The sequence below is a fragment of the Bombus pascuorum genome, chromosome 1 (genome assembly GCF_905332965.1).
Source record: "Bombus pascuorum chromosome 1, iyBomPasc1.1, whole genome shotgun sequence".
NCBI classification, from domain to species: Eukaryota; Metazoa; Arthropoda; class Insecta; order Hymenoptera; family Apidae; genus Bombus; species Bombus pascuorum.
In genome coordinates this window covers 2,570,450-2,596,507 of record NC_083488.1, presented here as the reverse complement: position 1 = coordinate 2,596,507, position 26,058 = coordinate 2,570,450, and the positions used below count along the sequence as shown (strand labels likewise).

The 26,058-nt window shown below is 37.8% G+C and overlaps 1 protein-coding gene across 3 annotated transcripts in view; it reads right to left on the bottom strand.

Moving 5' to 3' along the window:
- The window catches only part of LOC132916113 (uncharacterized), a 139,579-nt gene that overhangs the window by 37,548 nt on the left and 75,973 nt on the right, over nt 1-26,058 (bottom strand). For all 3 annotated transcript variants that reach the window (XM_060975901.1, XM_060975900.1, XM_060975899.1), the window contains exons 4-5: nt 5,300-5,542; nt 4,794-5,024 (exon numbers count right to left, since the gene is read on the bottom strand). In XM_060975901.1, the coding sequence (XP_060831884.1) occupies nt 4,794-4,926 (133 nt within the window). In that variant the 5' untranslated portion in view covers nt 4,927-5,024; nt 5,300-5,542. The remainder of the gene's footprint in view (nt 1-4,793; nt 5,025-5,299; nt 5,543-26,058) is intronic.

Here is a 26,058-nt window from a genome sequence, read left to right as displayed (position 1 = left end):
TCGCAATTAGGCCGGATTCGGTGGAATTTAGGCGGAAAGAGAATACGTGGATTAAAGGGATTTCGATGAGGTTCAAAATTGATTGCGCAGGGATATTTGCATGAGAATTATGTTCCGCGTTTCAACCTCGAAATTAAAGTCAATTTCGACTGAAATGTTTAACGTAGAAAATTCCGTAGAATAGTATTCAGCAAAGAGGTTTAAAGAAGGCTTAACTACTAAATTATTATCGCAACGTGCGTACAATTCTGTTCAAAAACAATCAGTTCTGCTTTCGAAGAATCTTCCACGATGCTTTTGGCTCGCCGTATTATTCACAAACGAACGATAATGTTTGTGTCTTCTGAAAGGAACGCATAAACATGCAAAAATAACATCTTATAATTTCACTACCTTCTATATATTACCTATAATCCTATTTTTCCTAAAATCTTTTCTATTTTCAGTTTTCTCGTAGGTTCAAGAGAGGTGTTTGAGAAAAACTACGAGACTTTCATGCAGAGCGGAATTTATTGATTAATCGTGTTCGCGTACGTTTACGAGACATATTCCCGGAATGTTCATGGAATGCACAAAAGAGAAAATCGATAGAGGGTTTTCTTTCAAGCCGTTTCCTTTCAAGATTGTCTGTCACGAGTTCGAGGACAAGGCTGAGGCACGACGAGAAGAATTACGGTATACAGGGGCACAAAGACTTCTTGTGGCATTGACACGAGCCACTCTGTTTCGCGTATGTCCCTTTGAGATGCTTCCAGCTCCTCGTAATGACATGACGGCGCGGTGCGGCAATTTCCACTAACCGGCTTGCAAGCCAGCATAAATTGTAATGGTATTATCATCCCTAATTACGCGATGCACTTTGACACGAGTTCGCTCGTCGCAATTCGTAATGCGCCAATTACGGTAAACCATTTTAAACAGAACAACGAAACACTGTTTAATTAAGCAAGTTTGAAATATCGTCAGGTCTGGAAACCGAGCTGCGTTACTTCGATTCGACCGCGGCTCAAGTAGATCGAGGCGTAAATGGTCAGACACTCGAGGACACTGTGATACGCGAAGTACGTCGATAAAGATCGTTCTTCTCTCACTTTAGTAAAATTAAGGTGTAAACGAGCATTTTTGTCATTAACGACAATTAAAGGAGCGTAATATGTATTTTATATCGTACATAGGTCGTTCATTTAATTTACACTCAATTATCTCTCAAACTATTGATGAATTTTCGACCGTTCGTGGAAAGACGCGATCTCGAAGAAGCGCGTCAAGAAGGGAGTCGTAAATTCCCGTTACGATTTGATTAATCGACGCCACGAATCGATCGATCCCTTATTTCTTTTGGGATAATAAGGGTGGTTGAGTGAATATAACTCTGATCTTAACAGGTTATATAATATATTTAAAAGATCCAACAACTTCAGTGTGATACAATGTTATGTATGAACTGACAAACTACGAGTGAGTACGACCTGAGACTCCTTTCGTGTTGGAGAATGTGCCGAAGAATCTTCGTTCGACGAACTATCTTCGACTTGATGAAATGCGATGACTTCCGTTCCTCGAAGTGTCTTTTAACTCGCACCGGTGTTAACTCACTGTCCGCTCTTATGTTATTACGGAGGAAAGCTCGGTATGAATGTACCCTTTGAACGAAGGTCAGAGAAGTGTGGGTAACGATCTGCAATGCCCATTGGTAATGGTCCACGTTAATGAATGAAGATAGGAGGAGGAAGCCTCCTACCAATGTAGCTTGTGGGTGACCTTGTTCATGGAAAAAACCAGCTTTTCCGTTAGGCAATATTTGCTTTTCCAATTAGGTAACTACCCTCTTTTCTCCGTGATTTTTAAAAGCGACTAATAAACCCAAGAACTGTTTTAAGTACCAGCCATAAACAGAAAATACAGGATTGAAGATTCCGTTAAAAACATTCTGTTTATGGTGGTTCCTTAGGTTTATCGAGATCAAAAATACGGTTCGTGGACCTTTGATGGTCAGACCATGAAGGACGGCGTACGGACGGTCCCACGCGACGTAACAATTGGTTATTTCAAAAAATGTTTCAACTAATACTTGCTCCCTTTGCTTTTTTAAATGCAACTACTTGTTTCCATTTCGGTGAAAGCGTAGTCAATTCCCCGACATGATTCGTGATCGATGAATATCAACCACGAAGAATATTACGAAAGAAAATTATTAGATATTATGGGGGGAAAACTTCCCCCGATATCGAAGCGAAGTATCCGATCAGACATTAGAAACAAACGTTATTTTCACTCACGTTTACAAGAACCTATTGTATTATTAAATTAGCTTCTGTATCATCTGTATTGTTTTCATACTATACCACCGACTACTTTGTCCTAAATGTACTTTTAATGGCTACTAAGCGCGATCGGTAGATCAAGACGACACTGATCAGACGGTCAAAATATAAATTTCATAGGCGCAAGGAAAATTGTATAACAGTTTGACGATTAAGACGATCTATTAACTTTTGTAGCTGTGTGTGAGTGTATAGCTGGTTGCCGCATAAAGTTGCGCGTGGTTTAAGTATATTAAGATGGCAAACTACCAAGAAATCGACCTCGGTGATGCACTTGTGCCGAGCTAATTTTCATAGTTCAGGGAATAGAAGACGAAACACGCCAGCAGCTATCATAGATCGTTTCGAAAGCTTTACGCGAATGTCGGCAACAAAGATCGCGCGACAACCAAGGAAATCCTTGTGAAATTAACGAAATTCCTGGTACGTGTGGCTTCTGACATCGTTACAGAAAACTTCATAATTTCCATTAACCAGAGAAATGAGTTTCGCAAGATGGCAAAAGGAAACGAACGTCGCCGCTTTGCGATGAAACGAATTTTGCAAAGAGAATGCAACGTTAACGAGAAAAATACGAGGAATAGTTATGAGGCGATTCGAAAACCATTTCAGGAAACGCTAAGAACAGGTTGAGTTACGTTCAAGTTTGAAATTACGTTGCGTAATACACTAAGGAAAAATTTCTAAACATGAATTATTTCCTCGAGGTAAATTTAATAGTAATCTGCCATATAGATATACGATTCAAAATGCACGCTCATTTCCTAAGTTGAATTTTATTATGACAACATTATCGGACTGTTTTCAAAGGTTATCTCTTTCTCTCTCTCTCTTCTTTGATTTTCATCTTTGGAGTAGATGTAGGTTTAGTATGAAATGTAGAAGGTGAAGTGTATTTTTTCGATGCCTTTGAAATTCTTCAAGCAAGATATATCTATTCATATGAGTCTCCGTTGGGAAAAATCAAGCAATCTTGTGTAGAAGAACTCCCTTAGTTTACTTGGAAGTCCTTGCATTTTCTGAAAGGTTTTCCCATCCATTGAATTTATAGCGACCTCAAGTAACAATATCGAAGGGGAATACTGTTTAAAGGGGACCCAAGTAATATTAAAACTCTTTACTATAAATAATTAAGTTTGCTACGTTGCAGTTCCAGCTTGGCATCTTCAAGGCGAAGTCAGGTATTTTAAAACGTTCATAAGACCGGAAATTGCATTCCTTACCCAGTTCGTAGTAAATAGAGTTACCGGATGAAGTAGTATTTGCCAACTTGTGCGATTCTAACCTTTTCATGTGTGTTTGACCTTGATATTTCTTTATTACATAACGACAGATATAAAGCATTTACATCGTAAATATTGAACTTGATTTTAGAGGATAAACAAAATGAATAGTATAATAAATGATAATATAAAATACAATAAAATTGATAATAACGATATAAATAAATCTCAAGCTCAAACATAAGAAAAACCAAAGCTGTTCGTTGTCTGTAGGTTTTCCAAACGTAAGAAGCTCAAATATTTATACATTTCATAAAGCTTTCCAACATCTTACACAGCATCCTCAAAATTTCCCTCTAAGTATCGGCTCCAACAGGCAAGCGAACATAAACCCTTGTTTGCTTTTTCGTTTGACGTACAAGAGAGGGTGAAACAGACTTGATTGACAAGTTAGATCCTCGCGAGTTATTTTCGGGAGGCATTGTCCGGTCGATAGGTCACGGTTTGAAATGTGTGCAAACATAATTTCGGTAGTGCTTATAGGGACCCTTTCGTATCAGTCGCGGAGCTGAAAAGGTGGGCGGACAGCGTTCAGGGAAGGTTTCATTCAGAGTTGGCTCCGCCTTGGGAAGAACGTACCCGATCGATAATTGGTTAGATTCGAGGAATATCGAATATTCGTAGAGCTGCATCGAGCAATCTCAATCTTTATCGAAAGGATGAATGCCTCGATGGCTGTCGTCAGCTTCGAATGGAAAGCTCCAATCGGCCAAACCGATAGCCATCGAATCTCCTCGCGAAATGTTTCTTTGCTTTGCAATACTCTTCGGTGAACTAGTCGTTAGCTTGTCGATTTTAAGAGATCAACGGCAACATCTCGATCGTAAATATCAAGAAACTTGATTCTTAAAAGGTCTCTAGAATTACGATCAATCTTTTCAATCTTTATACGATGCTTTGAAACTGCATTTATGATATTAAGAAAAAGATGAAGACTTCGAATTGAAATTTAAAATCAACCCCCTTTCAGAATCCTATCGTGCTAACTGTAATCTTATTTCGTAGAATAAACGAAACTTGGGTAAATCAAAGAACATCGCCGAAGTAACTTTTGATCTTCTCGGTGTAATTCGCTAAAGATAAAGTGATAAGAGTCAAGAATGGAATGGAAATGAAAAGTGACTTGGACGAAAACATTTCGAGATGTCGACAACGAGATTCTACTGAATTAATTAAATAGACTTGCCCTTAAGCTCCATGTCGGTGACCTGATCAGCTTTGTAGGTGACCGTCTCCCTACGATCCCCAACGATGAAGTAAATATTCGTGTATTCCTCGTCGTCGTTACCGCCGGTCCCGTTCCTCGCCTCGAGGTCCATGGCCAAGCAACTAATATCGGCCTTGAACCAGCTTCCGCTCCTCTGTGCTCGACCTTTCGACAGCTTGTGAGGCGACCCGGCCTTGCTACTACTCGGGGCTACGAAAACATTCGATGGAATTTCCTTTTGTTCGTTCAAAATGCAAAATAACTCGCTTGAACATTTCGCGAGGCAAATGGTTGTATAATGGAAGAAATTATACGCAAATTTATAACAAATAAAAAGATTAAACTTTCCGCGGAACGATAATATAGGAAAATTCTCTAAATAAGAACTCCAAACGAATAATACAATAATTACGTAAAATTGTCTTTGAACGGACAATTATCTATAAATATTAAAGGGATATAGAGCAAGCAATATCGATACTAACCTCTGGTCGGGTGTAGAGGGATAGCTGAATCCTCAACGAGCTCATCGTCGCATCGCCGCCCCGGCGGCAACAACCGGGTCAACCCCGATTATTGCACCTGTCGACTTCGTACCTGCCGTGCGCAACACCTGCAGGGTGAACGATTCAGCGTTGTAGAATCCCGTTGATGACCGTCCAGGCACTAACCGAGAGGACGATCGCTCGTCTACTACCAGCTCACACTGCACTCCTTCATGGTCCATTCTACAAATCGATCAAATACAATCGTTAGCTTTCCCATCGATATTATTTAATAATTACAGCAACCGAGATTATAATTAATTATTTTCCAACACGGTAAGTAAGACCAGTATTTTTCATGGAAGATCCCAAGTGTGCCATTCTTAATGGGGTTAATTTTTCTAATTTTTAGAACTTAGGTAATTACTCGCTAATCAAAATATTCATATCCGAATGAAGTCGATCAAGCTTGGATTTTGTATGGCTCGATTCATCGCACACCGGCGAACTCATGCAGAAACTGCGAAGAACACGCGTAAAACGGTCCGAGATGAACTTCCTAACACGATTCTGGCAAACTTGGGGCTGAGCAATTAAATTAGGACAAGCAAGAAGTAGCAGTCGACTGAATATCGAACAGTTACGGAAACATTGACAGATTCGTAGGTTCGAGGGGAAGAGCAGCTAACGTAGGTATCATTTTTCACGAGTTTTAATTTTCCGAATCGAATACAAAATTTAAACTAGCAATGAAATTGGTTAGTAATAAAAAATAATAAAAGAGAACGAGCTGTGTTAATAGGGTATGGAATAATTTAGCAACAAGTTTTACGTGGTAATCAAGAACGAATTACGTCGAGGTAGAAACGAGCAATAGGTTGTCTGCGTCAAATGTAAAATTTTATCAATATAACATACAAGAATCTTGATATACAGACAATAACGAGATAATATTCGTCCGCTCATATCATATTCATAGAAAATTGTCCGTTTGTTCTTACTTGGCAAGAGTACCACACCCACACGAGACACTTAGGCGAAGAAAATTTACGATTTCTTTGCTCAAGGTTGTTGGCAGAAATTAAAAGTCCTGACACACCGTGTCTCGCCCTTAACCCATAACCTCAAACAACGATTCGCGTCACACGACAAAGATGTATACGACCGTCGACGAGTATTTATGACAAGCTCGTCAAGGTACTATATTCCACATGGAAAACGTGCTTCCACTCGTGACGGTAAGAGTTCCGGCAAAAATTTATCTCCAGAGATATAAAACATAACATTTAGTAAGCTTTGTATGATTTAGTATGGCACTAGGTATAAGTTTGAATTTCTGATTTGCATTCTCAGCATTTTCAGAAAGTAAGAGAAGAGATTGATCGTTTTCATCGAATTATATCTTCTAAATTAATCGAGATATTCGTACGGAGATTTAGGAAAATATTGAAAAAGTATCGATTATTACTTTTACGTTTGACACCTACTTTATCTAAAATTATTTAAATTTGATTTATAACGCCGATATTTCATGTTTACACGGCGCAATGATTATTATTTCTCGTTAGATACCAATTAGGGTGCAGCATCGTTAAATTGTTGATATTAACACTCTGGCGTTAGAAGCGTTAATTAGTTTTCTCATATAAAGTTTCATTTATCCATAGTAGGTTACACAGTATGGGAGCACAGTATGAATATGAGAATTTTGGTGCTAAGTAACCAAAATTATGGTCGAATAAAACGCGCGAAGACAAGTAACAAGTTCGTGGAATTTATTGCAACGTGAACAGTGATAATTTTTAATCGAGAGAAAATCTCGACTGCGTGACGACATCCGGGAACGTGAATTGCCATAAACGCCCTCGCAACTGTCGCTGTATGTCTCCAACGCAATCAGACTGCACGTATAATAATAACGATAGCAGCAATAGCAACGACGATAAACAGTTTCGTTGTAAACAATATGGACGGATAAATCCGATCGTTTAACTCGAATATATTACGTTTATTATTCAGCGAAGAACAAAATAAAAGAGATACGCTTTACATACAAATTTTGTGTATCTGAATCTCACCCTCGTTTTATAATCGAAGAGAGAACTTCGGATATTCCAAGAAAATTTTTAAATATAAAAGTGAAACGAGAAACTAAACATATCCATAAGAATTCTTTCATATTTTTCTTAAACTTAAGAAATACTATTCGACCGAATATGATCCGGAAAAAGCACGAGAGTTAAAGGATTAATTCTTGCGCTAACTTCTGGCTAAAAAATATCAATCTTTGAACTACAATAACTTCGTAAAAAGAAATTGTACGACATTACGCCCGGGCTACTTTTAATGGGCAACGCTTCTACATTTTCACTACTGAATTGAATTTTCTTTTGTGAATTACCTTTTCATACTAGGTAAATGTCCGGATCGTGCAATCTCATCGTGGTGTAGCTTGGGTTATTTTAATGCCAACGGTGCACATTTCATTCGAAACGTGATAAAATGACGACAAAAAATCGTATATGAATTTTGATAGGCGAAAAGGGATCGTTGTAAAGGCGAAGGTTCCATCTTCAGATTTATTGTAAAACGAGTAACGAAAAAGTTTTATTAAAACCGACAGAAACGTCTGTATTTGAGGTACTTTCGAGGGAGAAATATCATCTTTAATTACTTTGCTGCGAAGTGTATTTAGACGAACGAGGGAAAATTCATTAGTACTACAATTGAAACTGAATAATTATTGGATTTACAATGCTGGTAATTCCGAAGTGAAAACGGAAGGAAAATAAATAGACGTTTGTTTTAAGAATAAGCTTAATTACTTCGAAGTTAATTGAAGTTCTCGCTAATAGCTCCCAAATCCATTTTGATGAAACGATGGAACATCGAGCGGCGGTGCGTTGTTAATTAAAAAAAATATTTAACTACCCGCTCGTTTAATTTTTGTTAAAACTTGACGAATCAGGACATGAAAAATTAATGTTCGATAAAATCCATCCCTTTGTTTCATGTCGGAAAAAAATAAAGTTTTTTTGCGAATAAAAAGAGAACTAATGAAAAAACATTAAAAACAACGTATGGGAACATGAAATATCAGAAAATACAAAAGACAAAATATGGAAAAGAACAATATGTGCAACACATACGAAATAACGATATTAATAATAATAAAAAAAAAAAAAAAAAAAAAACAATACGAAACACGTATTCGCTAACTACGTTGAAAACCACGCTTCTACAATAAGCATTACGTTCAATAGTATTTCACCAGGAACATCTATTATTTGCTCAATTATTTATCGACAATGCGCTGTCAAATCAAACACCCACTGTCAGGAATAGTACGTTCCATCGATGTAGCCTGCAAACGGAAGATGTCACGTGAAATTTACAGGAAACCTGTTGCAGAACAATGCCTATTATGAGAGGTGAATCGATCCAGTCGCGATACGCAGAGAAAATGATTTTCAACTCAACCAGTACGAAATCCGCATGAAAATTCATGTTACGCGTCGATTCTCTTCCGTTTCATCGCTGCAGGAAGTATAACGCGCTTTTAATTGGATCGAAACGTTCGTATTTGATAACGTGACAAGACATCCACCGTGATGGATACAATCGAATGAGGCGCGTCAGGCCAGAAGATCGAAGTAGACAACGCGCGTCGTGTCGAAACAGCATTCGAAACGGAGATATGTATCGCGCTGCCATCCAAGCAGACATCTTTGAGGGGTAAAAATCTCGTTTAAATCGATTCTCGAATCGACTACCACTCGCAAATCAGTTTACGCTTTCGTTATAACTTAATTACTTTTTGTACAAAATTTTCTATAAACTCGCGATTAAATGACACGAATAAAAAAATAAAGAAAAGTTATTTCAAGTATTTTCAGTCGTTACAAGTTTATGCATAAAATTCATACGCGCCAAAGAGATATTCAAATTCCAACTATTTCACGTAATAAAATTCGTTTGTCAAATTAGAACACGTTTAAAACCAATTTCTCGGCGAAAGAACAATTATCACTAAACATCGACTGAAACGCATCGATCACCGATTGAAATTTCCACTGCCGATCGCGTATTACGTTCCATCGAGCAGCCATCGATATGACAGGACTTCAGCCGGAAGATCGTGTTTCCGGAAACTTTGGAAGTTGCTGCGAACGATATCGGTTAATCAAACGGAATGTATGAAACAGGGAGCCGAAGGGCGAGCGGCAAAGGGTGGAAATGACGTAAACCAATCGGTATCGGCAACACACAGATATACAGAGGACGAAGCCAATCAGAAGTGGGCGGCTCTGTGCAACAGCAATTGCCAGCGGACTCTTAATCCTGGAAAATCGCCTTTTACATTGTCCGGTCGGATTAAAGCTGCAACCATACTGTTTTATACGCACAGCTTCGGTCTTCAAGTATATTTCACGTTCGAGCCCTGGACACCGAGCGATTTTGAGCTTTGCGCATAGAAAACGCAAATTTCGAAACCGTTTGTCCGTCGATCGACCGGTTTCCTCGGCCCGTTTCAATCGTTCCATTCGGCCAGATTAACGCCGGATTATCGAACCAAATTGCGATAAAGGGGTGAACGTCGAAGTTTAAAGCGAAAATATTCGTACTGGTTGCAAATAAGAGCGAGTTCGATCGTGACGTTTATGGTTGTACCGTAGAATGGACAGGTTGCGATACTTTGTTTCATTAATGTACAATTTTACAACTGTAAATTATGAAATAAGAAAAATGTAAAGCTTCTACAATGAATTCAAGTAGAACTTTGTATCGCTATTCTTATTGCTATTAATTCAAATAAATACAAGAAGTTCTTCTTTTCTTAAAATCGTTGATAATTAATGGGCATATTTGCAATTATACAGTCATCTTCATTCGCGAGAAAAAGATAACGTTACGTCAATTAAAGAGTTAGTAGAAACGAATGAATTAGTGAAGCGTAATAATAATTCCTTAAACTTATGTGGTAATAAAAAAATAATAGGAAAATAACATAAAAGTGGGTCGTGGAACGCGTTTATATGATCGGTGGCGGATTCTAATATGTCCCTGTACATAAACAACGTGATTCGCAAACACGATTACATCTGAGCAGATATCGCCGACGATATTAATAACCCAACTACGAACAGCATGAAATATAATTTCGTGCGCATTCCAGGATCCTCCATCTCGAAAACAGAAGGATATTAATAATTGATTTTCGCGTGATCATCGCCGAAACGCCGGCACGATGCTTTTTCGTTAAAAAGAAATTGCTGCAGGTAATTTCCTATAATTCCGATACATGCTCGAGTTTCAATATAGATGGAAACACTCATTTTATCACGAGGCAGACTGCTACTTTTATTCCTTTGTTTCGCTGTAATTTCCCTTGTAATTTACGAAGGAGAAAACGACGGTTAAAAGCGTTTAAAAATGGTAAGACTATTAATTAATATAACTGAACTGAAGCGCTTTAATACCTTCGGTTACGCGCTTTAAAGCTGTTTAATTAAATGCAATTGGAAAATATTTATCTTCATAGTTGTGGCAGATGTAAATGAAATATAGTATAACGTATCAAAGGAAGTAGAAGATTGAAAATGTCAGAGAATGATTATTAGTAATTATCCTTGTTGCGATCATCGAATTTTTATATTTCGATCTAGCTCACGTTTTTATTAAATAGACACTTAATGGCTTAAGAACGTGTATAACATAAGATTGAAAAAAGAAATTATATATTCCGATAATTACTTTTTCATATAATTTTCGACATTTTCCAATATCGGGAAAAGCAGGAGATGGTTTGAAAATGACTGAAAAGATGCATCGAGGTTAATAATAGCTGTATGAATATTGTAGGAATTAATATTTGAAGATATTCAATTGGTTGTATATTAATAAAACAGCGTTTGTTACACCAGATCACTTGGCATGAGCCAGTAGTTTCAATATTAATCATGTTTATATGAAAACAATTATTAAAGCAAAAGGTAAATGTTACATTATTTGAAATCATACATTAATTATAGGATCCTTGTGTTATTACCAGACTCGATCAAACAAAATTTAAATTGATCATTTTAATTATAATTGCAACTTTAATTATCGTCATATATATAGTATCACGTATTTTTTCGTAAAAATTAAATTTTATTCCACTTTTATCGATAGAAGTGAATGTACTTTTTATCGTTTACAGGATGATAGAGAAAATCCATCGATGATTTCAAACGGCTGAGTTTCACTGTTTGCGGAAAATATTCGCAAGTACGTGTTATAACTCTCTGTTCGTGACCATAAATGTTTGAAACCGCTTTAATGGCGGTAAACGCCATATAAAAAGCCACTTCGTAAAATTGTCAGGAAGCAGAGCGCATTATACGCGTAAAAGCAATAAATTATTGTTATCGAAATGATACGATCGTACACACGATTTTATACTCATGCGTATGTATTATACTTTATTAATTCACGACACAAATTGCAACGTTAACGAATAATTAAAAAACATATACATATTTTGAAATTATTTCCATCGATTAGTTTAAAATATGCAATTTATTAAAATTCTTTCTACCTTTTCTTCAAACAGCTATTTACGTGTACTAAAGAGAAAAAAAGAAAGATAGAGAAAACGACGAAAACCAACCGGATCGGTAGTTGCTCCATCGAATTAAAAGCAAAGCTTCAGGTTGCATCCGGGAAAAGGAGCAACACGATGAAAGTTCGTTTCATTCACTCTCTCCCAGGTCGTAACTATCCGACTAACAAAAAATTCCAAGTCATTAAAGCTGACGAAGTGTATCAAACGGTCGAAAGACCATCTTGCGAGCGTTTCAGGGAGACTAAACGACCGCATAATTACGCGTTCAATGAGACCAGAGCGTTATCCAGGATGCGGCGAGAGCACTCGAGCTTGAGCCGGAGTTAGAACGCTTCCTCGAATGCAAATTACGCGGTCCAGTGACAACGTACCTATCCTGGCCAAAATAAAAAGGGAAAACAAACAGTAGGAACAACATGGAATTTCGCTCGCGTGCTGTTTCACCACGCCACGACCCAGTTTCATGGATCTAATTAACTGTGAAACGGCCAACCGCCTTCGTTTATTTTCCTTCGGCAAACAGCACGTCCTCAGTTTGTTCCCGTTCCAACCGATTCCCCTTCTTGCAAGCTGCCCTTCCGACCCTAGATTTTTTCCTTAACAACCTAACACCTCTTTATTCGTTAATCTTTTGTCTTGCAACGCGAATCAAAGATAGTATTTTTTGCTTCTCATCCTCGTCGGAGCTTTTTTCAATTTGAAAGGAACGTTGAACGAGGGGTCGAAGTTATTGAGAAAAAGGAGGAAAGGGAAACAGGCGGGTCTTTGAGCCTCTAAAAGATATTGTCGGGACGAAGGTGAGATCCTTCCCGAGGTGACAGAGCTAAATAATATCGAGATGGATGACGACAAAGTCTGACACGATTACAGCGAACGAAGAAGAATTGCGATGGAGAAAAAGCTATATAGAGTTTCTCCCTTTGTCACAGATGTGTTTGTGAATTTACCGTCAAAGTTTCCTTTTTATTTTATTATATTTTTTATTTTATTCTTTTACCGGATGAGGATTATTTTTTCACGGCACAAACCTGGAAAGGATCCTACACCAAAAACATTAAGAAAATATAACACGCGATCTTCTCATAGATTCGTTTCAACCCGAGACAAAACCAGGCACTCCATAAATTCATTTCCAGAGATGCGAATACATTAAGACCACGTCGAGACGTTTGCGTCTCCTGGAACGTTGTTCCCCGCGACGAGCGTCGGCTCCATCGGGATGACTCAGGAAAAAGGAAACGTGCTAACGAGCCCCGGTCAGCATTAATTGTAACATCCTCTGGACGGTGGCGGACCGCTTCCGTCGCGCGATCGCCTCGTCTCTGAAACGAAGGAAGCTGCCAAGACGGCCTCAACGCCCACGCCGCACCGACTATAGGCCCTTTCCTCCGATTCCGCTTGACTCGACGTCTTTAACGCTGCTACTGATGGCGAGTTTAGACCGAACGAACGAACGCTCGCTCTTCCCCCATCTTAGCAAAATTTAGTAAACTGAAAGCGTAAATGGGGAAGTTTGTTCGTCGTTTGGCAGCAGTGAAGAGTATCCAATTCGTATTAAACGTCATATACTTATGGCCGGTTGTTGCATGTACGTTCGTATTAAAGTAGATAAACCAAAGTGACGTAAACGTATATTCGTACCGCATGACGTAAACGTACGTTCGTACAGCTCAAAGGATTAGAGGGTCGTTTGCCAAAAACATTCCATTTCCATCGCAAGAAACTTCTGGCTCGATACGTTTGGCTAAAATTATCTTCCACGCTTGCATTTCACGCTCGTACGTGATACGCATTGCAAATTAGCGGCACTTAACGACGGTTGGTCGGAAATCTTTTCTCACCCATAAAATAGCTCTCAGTTCCCTTCCGGTCCCTTCTCATAGAAAATGATCTTACTCATCCAAACTTATACTTAACCGTTTAAATTGAATAATACTCTCCATCCTGTTTATCTTTACCTACACACATCGGAACTATGGTTTAACTATTTTTCGCAACGTTCTTTCACGTTACCGATCGTCCCGACGTTAAGTAACATCGAACAAAAGGCACCGCCGCGAAACGGTTCCGACGAATTCGATCTCTGATTTCTAACGAAAGGATGTCGATCGTCGATAGTCGGAGAGAAACTAGCCTGTCCCGTGCAACGATTCGATCTTTGCGAAGCGTGGAATAGCCGACTATAGGTGAAAACGTGGCGCGCTCTGACAACGCGTTAACGCGATTGTAGCGACGTTGTGGATCGATCGTACGCATCTACGATGTCCAAACGAATTTCCAGCGGAATCGCGTCGTGTCGGTGCGGCCTTAAGTGCATTACGCCGTTTACGAGGTAGTAGCACTCTCATTCCGGATACAGGTACCGTAGACATTAAATTCAATGCACGTCAGACAGTGCCGCATGCGGGTACGGGACAAGTAGCACAAACGTCGCCCTCCTCCCTCTTCCCCCTTCAAGATTCACGTTTTACGGTCTCGTTTTATTGCACGCACGCCGATAAAATTCAGTCGGGTAATACCCCTCCTGATAAACTTTATCGAGGGAACGTAAGAGAAACGATCGCGAAACGGTTTCGTTCGAAAGGCGCCGCGTGCCACGTTTCTCCGACGTTTTGTCTTCGATATACGTCGTGACTCTAGAGCTTTCGAAGAGAGAAACGAAGAAATTGCGATATCTAACCCTTTGCCAATTTCATTCGAACGTTTTTCATGACACGATCGATCGATAATTCTGACACACTTTCATCGTACACTCTTTTGAAATCAAGAGGTTTGTTTCGAAAAGAAAAATGTTACGAATATTTGTAAATTTATTCGTTTTCCTTCTTCTAATTCCTATCCATCAAAATGATACAATTAAGAAACGATAGGAATAAAATGAAGAGGATACTATCTCTATCTTTGCTTCGCTTCGTTTAAACATTATATTTGATTTCTATTAATTAATCGTATTAGATATCAGATTATTAATTGTTTGAAAAATTCCAATATTCCTGTACGGGACTTCCATCGACAGTGAACAATCGTGTTATTTATACTATCATAGAACTATATTTTATTGACTTGAGTCAAATATTTGATATCATCTTCCGAATTCATTTTACATATGAATCTAATCACCGATGACATTTGCCAGCGGAATTTATTAATTCTATTCGCAAAGGGTAGAAATGTTTGTCACGAAAGTGACATGCACAGAGATACAAATACCGAGGCAGACGAAGCTCTTGCGACAAGATTTCGCCAAGCAGACACCGGAGGCGTCGTCTTCGTGTCGACCTCAATAATTACACTTTAATCAAAATCGTGACGAAATTTCCTTTGATGCTCTGCTTGATGATTGTCGTTATTCAGCCGTAAACAAACTAATAATCGCGTGATTGCCATTTCCCTCGTTCTCCTTTGACGATCGGTCATGATTCGTGCAAATTTGACGAAATTGCTAGGAAACTAATTCTCCGGTATCTTTGACAACGCTTTCGCCATTTGCATAACATTTTGTTTTCAACATAGTGATCGAGTCTCTTATATCAATATTGTATTTGTTCTTCTAGTTGAAGATTCGTTTACTCGTAGCACGTTAAGTAATAGCGCGTTACTCATAAATTGAGCTCGCATGAATTTTATTTGAATCTTATCACGGTGATACAGTCGCGCCTATAATTAGAAATTCGTATTTCAAAAAATAACGTGTCAGAGATTATTCGCATTTCAAAAAATAACGTGCCAAAGATTATTTTATTAGTTTGCTGCTACTGATACTTCGACACTTTAAAGTGGAGAAAAAATATGTTTTTTATTGGTTATGAAAAACCAATAAATTATGAAACTAGTGTTTGAAAGAGTCTTGTTAGTACACGTTGACATTACAAGCAGGATTTCTTCGAGCATTTTTCTTCGGTCGTTAAAAAGAAACGAAAGAGATTACTGTTTGTACTTGTCGCTGATTGCCAAGGATATCGAGAGGAAAGGAAGAAATATTCAATACTGATATTCCTATCCCGCATCCTCTGTGGAAAAATCGTTTCGAGAGGCAAACAGAAACGCACAAACAAGCTCCTCTTCCTTCGCTATCTTTCGCACTCTTTTCTACTTATTTGCATGGTAAGTGATGGCACGACATGAAATAAAGCCTCTGTTTAAATTAGTATAGGAATCCGAGATCGATAGTAGTTACAAAACCAAAGCAAAGATATGGAAACTAAAATGTGAATAACATATCGAAATGATGGTAACGTACAGGTTGTCACAATTATTTATCTTTTAATGAAACAACGCTTTTAACGAATAATATAAGTACCTATTGGATTTCTAAATAATTTCGTTCGAATAAAATCGTTAATGACGATGAAAAAAGAATTTACCTTATTACCTTTTACGAAATAATGATGCATAAATCGATAACAGCGGCTGATATAATTCCGCAATTATTAATTTCCAATTAATGAACATCGTATAGCTCGTTAGTTATTCGCCCTAATTATTACCTCTACTTTACACAAGAAATTATTCCTTGGTCAGAATAAAAAAAGAAACTCAAAAATAGTTTGTTATTACTTATCGTTTATACAAATCCTCCCTCGGTTAAATTGGCTAAAAGAAAAAATACGATATTCTATCCCTTTAATTAACCTTTTGATTACATATTTAAATCACCATTCGCGATCCAGTACCATCCTTCTAGTATTTTTTCCCTGCTCGAGTTCATAGCCGATATCCACAAAGAACATCGTAAATTAACTTCGTTCGTTCGTTCGAAGCTTAAGCGATCTCACGACAAATACGAGAAGTAAGAGGCCTCCGATCGACAATCCTTTGTGCCTTCTTCACGATTACGCTCGTTAAACGAGAAACAATCAAGCGCTGGTTTTCTCTACGAACAGACCTAATACATTTTCAGGTACACGCTAGGTGATTAAAAGCACCCTGTATACACTTTGCTATGAATCTGAATATATATATATATATACATGCCCCGAGCAAACAGATTTTCATTCGCGATCCAGTACACCGGTGCAAGAAATCAACGTGAAACTTAGCAGCCCCGAGGAACGCTTTAAATTTGTGATACACGCCGCAGGCAGGAGGTTAATATCCAGCTTAAGCACGAAACACGAGAGGACATTCGTTGGAAACTACGAAGCGTGGCCTATGTAAACCTGAATATCTAAAGGTAACGAGCATCTAACGAATAAAAGCGAAGATGTTACATTTTTCAGGTAGCTGCATTTCATAGAATATCTGTTGACTTGGTACGTAACGTAACGATTAATTTATAACATCAAGGTGACGATTAATCGATGAGAATTTACATTGGCGCGGAGTTACGATCCGATATCGTACGATCAGGCACAAAAATCTACACACGCTTCTTAAACATAAAATACAGAACGAATATGTATAGAAAAGAACGCATACCATTGAACGAAACAGTCGAACGAATACCATCTATTGTACTTGGGAGAATAGATATGAATGCGGTGACTGCGAGTAGAATCAACTTGTATCACATACATGATCGGAGTAGCGTCTTCTTACATATTGGTCAGGCTAAGATGGAGATTCTCTTTTGGAAATTGAAATTTGAAAGTTTCATTCATGGTAAGACAAGTCAATTTGTGCATTATGAATAATTCTACGGAAAGGTCTTGAAACATTAAAATTTCAAAATTTCTATATCCAGTATACAAGTTATTCGTATATTTCTTTCAAATTTCCATCCACTACTAAGGTCGCCTCAATAGCAATTTACATGAATTTCACTATCTTTCAGCAACTATCTCTCGAAACTATCGCCGCGTAGAATAGAACTTTGTTTAACATCTACCAAAGTGGCGAAGCCCAACGAGGAAATTATTTCCTCTCGTAGAACGCGCACGATCAACAGAGAAATTCTTCGTCGGTTGAAATTCTTCGTACCTGAAACCATAAACATCGGCAATTTTGCCCGAGCTTTCGTGACTTCGTTAGAAGTTTTACAATTGTCCTCCTTAGCGAACGACGAACGAACAACCGTAATGTGTTTGCGTCTAAGCGAAACGTTGCCAAAGGATCGATAGCAGTATGCCGCGTACGTCATCGCGAAAGAAAACGTCTTGCGTCACGTTTCATTAGGCGGTGAATAAATCATGGTAATCGCGTTATCATTAGGGAATAATTCAAAGATGCCGCGTCGACAATAAGAACAACATTCTTCTACCAAAAGAATGGCGGAAGTTGATTTCTGTACGAGCCTCTTTGTCTGGATAATTAAACGTTCGACGCTTTCGTGTAGCGCGTAATGAATAATTTAAGCCTTCCACCGAACGAATTATTTATACACCTTTAATGTATTGACGTCGCATACTTACAGGGATACGCTAATTTCTTGCATAAATTATTCGTGTATCCGTTCTTCCAATGAAATTACTCCAACAGTTGGTAATTTAATTTCGAGCATTATATATTCAAGGACTTTGAGTAATTTCATTCATGCTCGTGGATAATTTAGAATTATTTGACAGATCGATACTAATTGGAAATATGTTGTGTCATTAAGCAAACACAATCTTGTTAGTTTGAACAAGAAGTTAGAAAATGATCGCTCTTGCTTATTTAACGCTCGATATTTCTTATACGTAACGTTGTTACTTTAACAAATTATCAAATAATTCAATGATAAACATATTCATCTCCTTCGAAACTTGTTCTAATTTCGGTGCATTGTTTCTTCCCTACAAAAACACCAGCAAAATTGTGTTTATTAGTAATGATTGATAAAGAAAAGAATGTCTCCCCGTCCTTAACAGAAATTCGATCGTAAAGAAATTAATGTCAATTTCCAAGGAATAATGTCACAAGTCATTGTCCGATAACAAGTCCACGAATCCATTCGAATCTCTTCCACTTTGTAGTTATTTCAACGAAAACCACGAGACTACAGCTACACGGTTTCGTGCGGAACAAGTCAGTTGGCCAAAATAACCGACTAGAACCACAACGTTCCATCAAACTCGACGATCTACACGAGTAACGAGCGAGATCGTTTCGTACGAATGAGAAATCAGAAAGACGAACATCCGTTGAAAATCCAACTAACCCTCGAACGTCCCTAACTAATTAAAACCCGTCTGCTGTTGCTCATAATAATATTGCTGTGCATAATGTGCGCCGTGTGCAATTAAAGCAGCACGTGCACGAATTATTGTCATGTCCGGACAACGTCACATCGAAACGATTCGCGCGATTAGATCAAACCATAACATCGATGAATTTTGGTCAGAGACACGATCGCGACGAGGTGACGCGACGTATCGTGTTCGAGGACAATTTTACCTCGACACGATACGCTCCGAACGAAGAGGATACTTTAATTCACCCTTCGAGGGAAAATGTTAAAAGCTGCTCTCGAAGCAATCGTCGAGGGATCGTGTTTCTCGACAATTAAGGGGGACGAATTTTAGGGTGGAAGGAATACTGTGTATTTAATAGTTTAGCGGTGGATAAACGGAGAGAGAAGTGACGACGAAGGACGAGAAAAGATCGAAGCGAACGATGTTTGACGTTGAGTCTGGTAGCGAATTCTTTGTGGTCGGAGTAAGTGACGTTACAGAACGTTTGATCCTGCAACGAAGAATGTAATAGCAGAGTCGTTAGAGCTTTCTCTGCGTCTGCGTCTATTGACATCATCGTTGATGAGCATAGTTCGTCAAAGAAATAAAAAGACGTTTCTAAATTAGAATTAGCACAGAGTGACTTGATAATTTTTTATTGAAATTTTACAGATTTTTAACGATGTGTTTCTGGAGATTTGGCTGACATTTTTCTAAAACGCAGGGATAGATTACTTGTTGCTCTTATCGCGTTTCATTCTCGTTGAATCTCACTTCGTTTTCTTTTGAACGAGTATTGTACGTATATCACACTCGTAAGATTCCGATTTTAGAAGAAATAGAATATTCGAATATTCAAATGTCTAATACGATCAAAGAACAGTGACTTTCTTTAATCCTCTTTGTTTCTCGTTTAATAGACGATTAATTTTACGGGAATTACAGTGAGCTGATTTTACAGGGCTAACTAAGAGACATGGATCGCTTGACTGCACAAAGGATCTGTGTCGCTGTCCAAGTTAAGCTTCAGAGCTTAGGGAGCTTTGGTCTCTCTTATTAGACAGGAACGCTTACTGATATTCTATTCTGCACGAGATATATGTGTTAACGTTATGTTCCATGGAAACGTATTCCTACACAATACGAAACAACACTACGTAAATAATTTCAATTGCGTATATTAGCTCATTCCGTGTAAGACAGAAATGAATCGGTGTTTACGAAGAAGTAGAAACACTTCTTCGAATCTCAAATCATTTTAAATTATCAGAAATTTAATTCAGAGGAACGTTAGAAATTTTGTAGAATTTTCAATCAGTCCGTATTATCCGTATTACAAGGATATAGTACGCGGTTTATTTCGGAGTTTCTCGCTTTATAGATCACCAGATTAGGTTTACAGTCGAACGAAGTGTCAAAGCACTAGAGGTTGCTCTATCGTTGTACAACTTCCGCGTTTCCATCGACGATACCTGCTTATACGTACATGCCTCGTTTCCTCCAGTTTATTGGCAACAGACATATCAAAATCTTCCAGGTACACCTATAGTTAGCGAACCTGGCTAGATAGCGATCCTTGATTGCCAGTTTCCACGCTAGAGGTGGACACGAAACCTCTCGAAGTAGTTTTTTTTTTTTGCTTTTCCTTTCATCCCACTTTCTTTTTTCTTTTTTGCCGCTTTACTATCGATCGTTTTAACGTTATTAACGAATACTGCATGTAAAAGATCATTTAATACGAAGCAACCAATTATTAAATTAACGAAAGAAGCCACTGGTTTTCGATATCTATCGTTAAGACGATTGGTTAGTCTCTACCCCAGCAACGATAAAAGAAAAACAAGCGTTTCGAACAAACCCTAACATCTTCTTAACGTAACAGACGTTTATTTCCGGTCAACTTTTTGCAATATCTTTGATGAAAAAATTCCGAGTAACTTTTCTATACGCCAAGCGTAGCGAATCAATAATTTAGCTGCAACGACTCAAATACGATACAGCAGAGGGGAAAAAACAAGAATAAAGAAAAGTAATCTGAATATTTTATAAATAGCCGAAGTTAGCTGTTGGAGGTACGCGTAACAAGTCCGCTCGAAGTGGAACAATGTCGGGATAAAACAAAGGAGGGGGCGCGCGCGTAAAACGTACAAAGCATTCATTTTATGCGAGACTCTTTATTTGACTTCACCTGCCACGGTATTTCCGTCTCCGAGCTCTTCATTAACGTTCCGTTGTCTCGAAACGAACCGAGAATTTTCCTCCCGCCCCCTTCACCGCGTAAAATCGAACCGTGAAATCGTCGCGGATTTAAAATACCAAACATCCATCGCTGACTGCGAAAATATCCGGTGTAAATCGCGATTTTCTTTCATACGGGTAACGAGAACGCCGCCATTGTTCCTGATTCTCGATGAAACATTGTTAATTCCTCAACGACTGGCTGATCGAGCGACGTAAATGGAATAGGTAGCTGTAAAGTGGAATAAACCTGGAATATTTCGATTCTCGAACGAAAGTATGCTGATAGTTTGCGTCGGTTCGACGTGTCTAATTAAATGAATTCTCTGTGACGAGGATGGAAACGTACGCGTTATACATACGTATGGGAATTAAAATAGAAGGCGGTCGATGGACTTAAAATGATGTCGATGTACCGCGCGTAGTATAAAAGTTTTCTGCGATAAATGTTAAAATACTATTTAGTTCGCAAGTCATTGTACGCAGTATTTACAATGTATTTAACAAAAATAATATTATAGATCGATGGATCTGATCGATATTATTACGTAATAAAATATTTGATTATAACAAAAGAATTAGTAGATTTATTTAAGCTTTTCCTTTTATTGAGCGGTAAAAAACATACAAATATTTTGTTTCAGAAATTAATATTATATCTGTTCGGTATTTTCCCGGAGCAAATATATACGAGGATGTATTTCGATCAATCAGCAATCGATGTAATTTAAGGGAAGGGTATCCGTGATTGTATAGCAAATATTCACGATTCCCTCAAGAACAATAACGTCTGCAATAATACTCTAATTAACTAATGAACAATAGGAAGCTACGTTATATATCGAATATCGTATTAAATAATTACATTAAGAAATAAAGCTTTCGGAATGAAAATATTGAAATGTCTGTGAAATGAAATTAATCTCGTGCCATTAGTAAATTGTAGTATAAATCCTACGTAATATACGAAACGAGTGATAACCATACGTTCGAATATAATAAAATAAATTTTCTCCATATACAAGAAAGTTATGTCATATTCGCTAATAATTTCTATTCTCGTAGAAATGATCTTGTTTTGTCAGATATACGTAAATACGAACGACTGGATCACGGTCCTTGGCAATAAAATAAAATAAAAATTTAATTCCTCGTAGATTTAATGGCACCTTTCCTTAATTAAAATATGATTTTAATACTCCCGACTGGAGGATGGTCTCCGTACACGTGGCAAGAAATTAGGACGAAGCTTCATAATGAGATCCATTATACCAAATCTCACTTAGTCCTTAATTTCACCAGGCGTTTAAGAAGCGGTTTATACGCGTAAACGTCATACGCAATTCCAAATCCTTTGATATTAGGTATAACTATACGGAATGCAAATGCAGACCATACGATCAAACCAGTTATTTATGTTAATAGCTCTGCCAGGCTTTAAAGTGTTTCAAATTTTAAAGAAGATTAACTCGCTCGATGTTATTTACCGTAGCGGTTGATCCTGTTAAACGAAACACATCTTAGGATGAAAGAATTTTTTAATTCGATTACGACAAAACAAACGCGTTAACTCGACTCGTGTACCAATTATCACCGACACAGTTGGATTATTCATACGGAAAAGTTTTACGATTGTTAGCCGAGAACGAGAGAAAGACAATTTATCCAGGAAATTGAATTTACTTTCTCGCAACGAATCAAACGTATTCCGTTTGTCTTATGAGTATGGCCCCACCCGTTGAATAGGCGGAACACGCGACACCGTGCATGTCGACCAGTTTATTACGCGAACCCGATGCATTATTCAAACGATTCGCGTTTACGTATAGCACGAGATGGCTGCCACGTTTATCCTCCCTTTTTGTTTCGACCTGGCGCTCCTTCTGCGTGTCGTCGTCGGTATCTTCGTTATCGATCGTCTATTCCTCGGCATCGGGATCGGTTTACAAACGTAGCTACCGGCCGATGTATCGGTGGCAATTACCAGCCATATTTTACGCCCACCCAGTTCTAGGGACAAATTTTGCATGCTCGACTAATCATAATGTTGAACAGCCTGTCTCGCGTTTTCACTCGACCAACAAAACATGGTCACGAGAATGGCACACTTGCGCGTTTGCGAAATTGGCCATTTCGTATGCAACAATTTAATAATATCGGAAATGCGGACAATGAATGAAACATACGGTCATATATTGGGAATAGTTTGTATTCGAGAGAAAAGGTACCGTAAATTGGAATTTTTCATCCTATTTATATAAAATTCAAGAATAGTACAAGGATCGATAAAACACGGAGCAACATCTCACAAGCAATAAATATGAAAAATTCCAGGTTACAAACAACACCGAGTATTATTTGGAGATATTTAAGACATGTCTTAATTGAAAGAGAAAACGCGTACAAATGTACTATTATTTAAGCATAACGCAAGTTATGATACTATTTCCACATAATTAATACTTGATACATTAAACAAGGATTATTCGAAATGACGTCTCGTCCGCGGTAATCTATTTTATTCGCAACCAGATAGCGTGAAATTTGAATAACGGGGTCATCATCAATTATCCAGTAATTAAATAACGTAACATGAATATTTAGCAGTTGGAATAATCAGCTTTTGGATGGGTAAAACAGACGCAGCGAACGTAACACTGAAAATAGAGTTCGATTTCTGTTGGAAAGCAACCGCGATAGAAACAGTGATACGGTGCGATATAAATACGATATTGAAAATAGAGACGTACATTTTATTTGAGAGCACTCTCTGATATTCTATCTTTGATGAGAAAGTTACCTCCTCTGATTTATACCTTTTCATTCCTTTCTAATAAGGAAATATAATATAAAAATCCTGGTAAGACGAATCCAACATCGCCATTGACCTCTATAAGTTGTAACTTTTTAAACATCTATATAAAAATACAAGAAACAGTGCAATTATTTTTTAAAAAATCATACTTTGACTGCAAACGTATCGAAGACGCAAAGATAGGATTATCTAGAAAGACCAAAACGTATTTCCATCGAAATCATGTACGTTTGATCGGGTTTCCACGCGCTCCAAGAAAAGTCTTTGTGTCTCGCCCTGGAATACCATCATTTAAAAATATATCAAACGAAAATTTGAGACGATCTCGATCGACGATTTCTTTGATATCCGCACACGGTAGAGGAAACGTGGCTTCCGTCGCATCGCATAGATAGTTTCATTGAAATGCATTTAGTATTGGGTTGGCAACTAAGTGATTGCGGATTTTGTCATTAGGTGGTATTGACACAATCTGCGATCATTTAGTTGCCAACCCAACATATGGCTAACAAACCCTCTATGTTTCGTTGCGTCTATACGGAATTTAACCCAGTTGCGGTGTGTTGAACGCTGGACGAAATATTATAAAAGGAGATATCTGTAGTAAAAGAGTTGTCAAAGAATAAGAGAATATTATTTGTAATTAACAAAGTCGAAGATCTGCGTAGAAAAAATTCCATCGTACGGAACTTACTAATCAGAGCCGATTAATTGTTTGAACGGACAATGCTATTCGGTTGAAGCAACGTTCTCGAAATAAATTTATTTCGCTGTAACGCGTTACCCTCTATACGGATTTATATATTATAAATATAGGTTTCGATACGTATCATTAAATAAGGTTGGATGGTTGTTTGGGAAATTTGAAGTAAGAAGAAGCCACAATTTGTGCGATTTGATATAAAAATTCTGGCTAGGTGCTTGACTCATGCTATCCGGTATACACTCGGAGCGGTATATGTGCGTGTGAATACCCATAATATGGAACATGTACACCTCTATACGTATGATTATAGTACTACTAGACCTAATAAAGATAACCACGAACATAAGGAATCCGATAATGGCAAAACCAGAATCTAGAGATTCAATATTGATAATCCTATGACCGTATAGCTTAAGGAAGACAATTTAGACGCGTTTAGCAGTTACCAAGATTCTAGTAATATCAATAAAATTGAGAAGTAACGAAGGCTATCGAAACATAAGGAGTTTCAAATAATACGGAAACATAAATAGCATCGAAACCGTTCAAATATTCATATACGTACGGAGAAATTGCTAGAATTACACGTATGAACCCTGGGAATGTACTGAAAATCACGAAACATCTATCAAGAAGATAAAACGTCTAGGAAATCGTTTAAAATCCATTTAATCCTCTGTATTTCGAAAGCTTGTACGATATTATCGAACAACGTTTGATAGTTCTAGTCTTAAAACATCGTAGAAATCTCTTCAACGAAGAATATAGAGGTTACAAAAGCCAAAGAAATAAGATCTACGTATAAAACTACCAACGTGTAAGGAATCTCTAAGGAAGATCTAAAAATTTCCCATTCTCGCATGATAGCTACTAGCATCGACATATCCATATGTTTTAATAAACATTTACGTAGATATTGAGAATCCATAAAGCTATGCAAATATGCTCGATATTCTACGGATCTTCAGGGGCTACTAGATTACTTAACAACTCAGTGAAAACCTCGAAACCACTGAACTACGTGAAACCACTAACTCCTAAGAAACCTTGGAACCATCTCGTATATTTTACCATCCATCGAGATTAATTTACGTTTGTATTAATACACATAGGTATATCAGATTGTTACATCTTCGAGCAACGATATGGATAATTTGTAAATATTTATGCATTTATAGAGAATTTATTCTCTAAATAAGGATTCTCTATTTTTCTTTTTTCTACTTTTTTTAGTTCGTAAAAAATAATCGGAATTCTAATAATCAGAGTCAGATGTTACCGAGAACGGGTCCAGAAACGTGG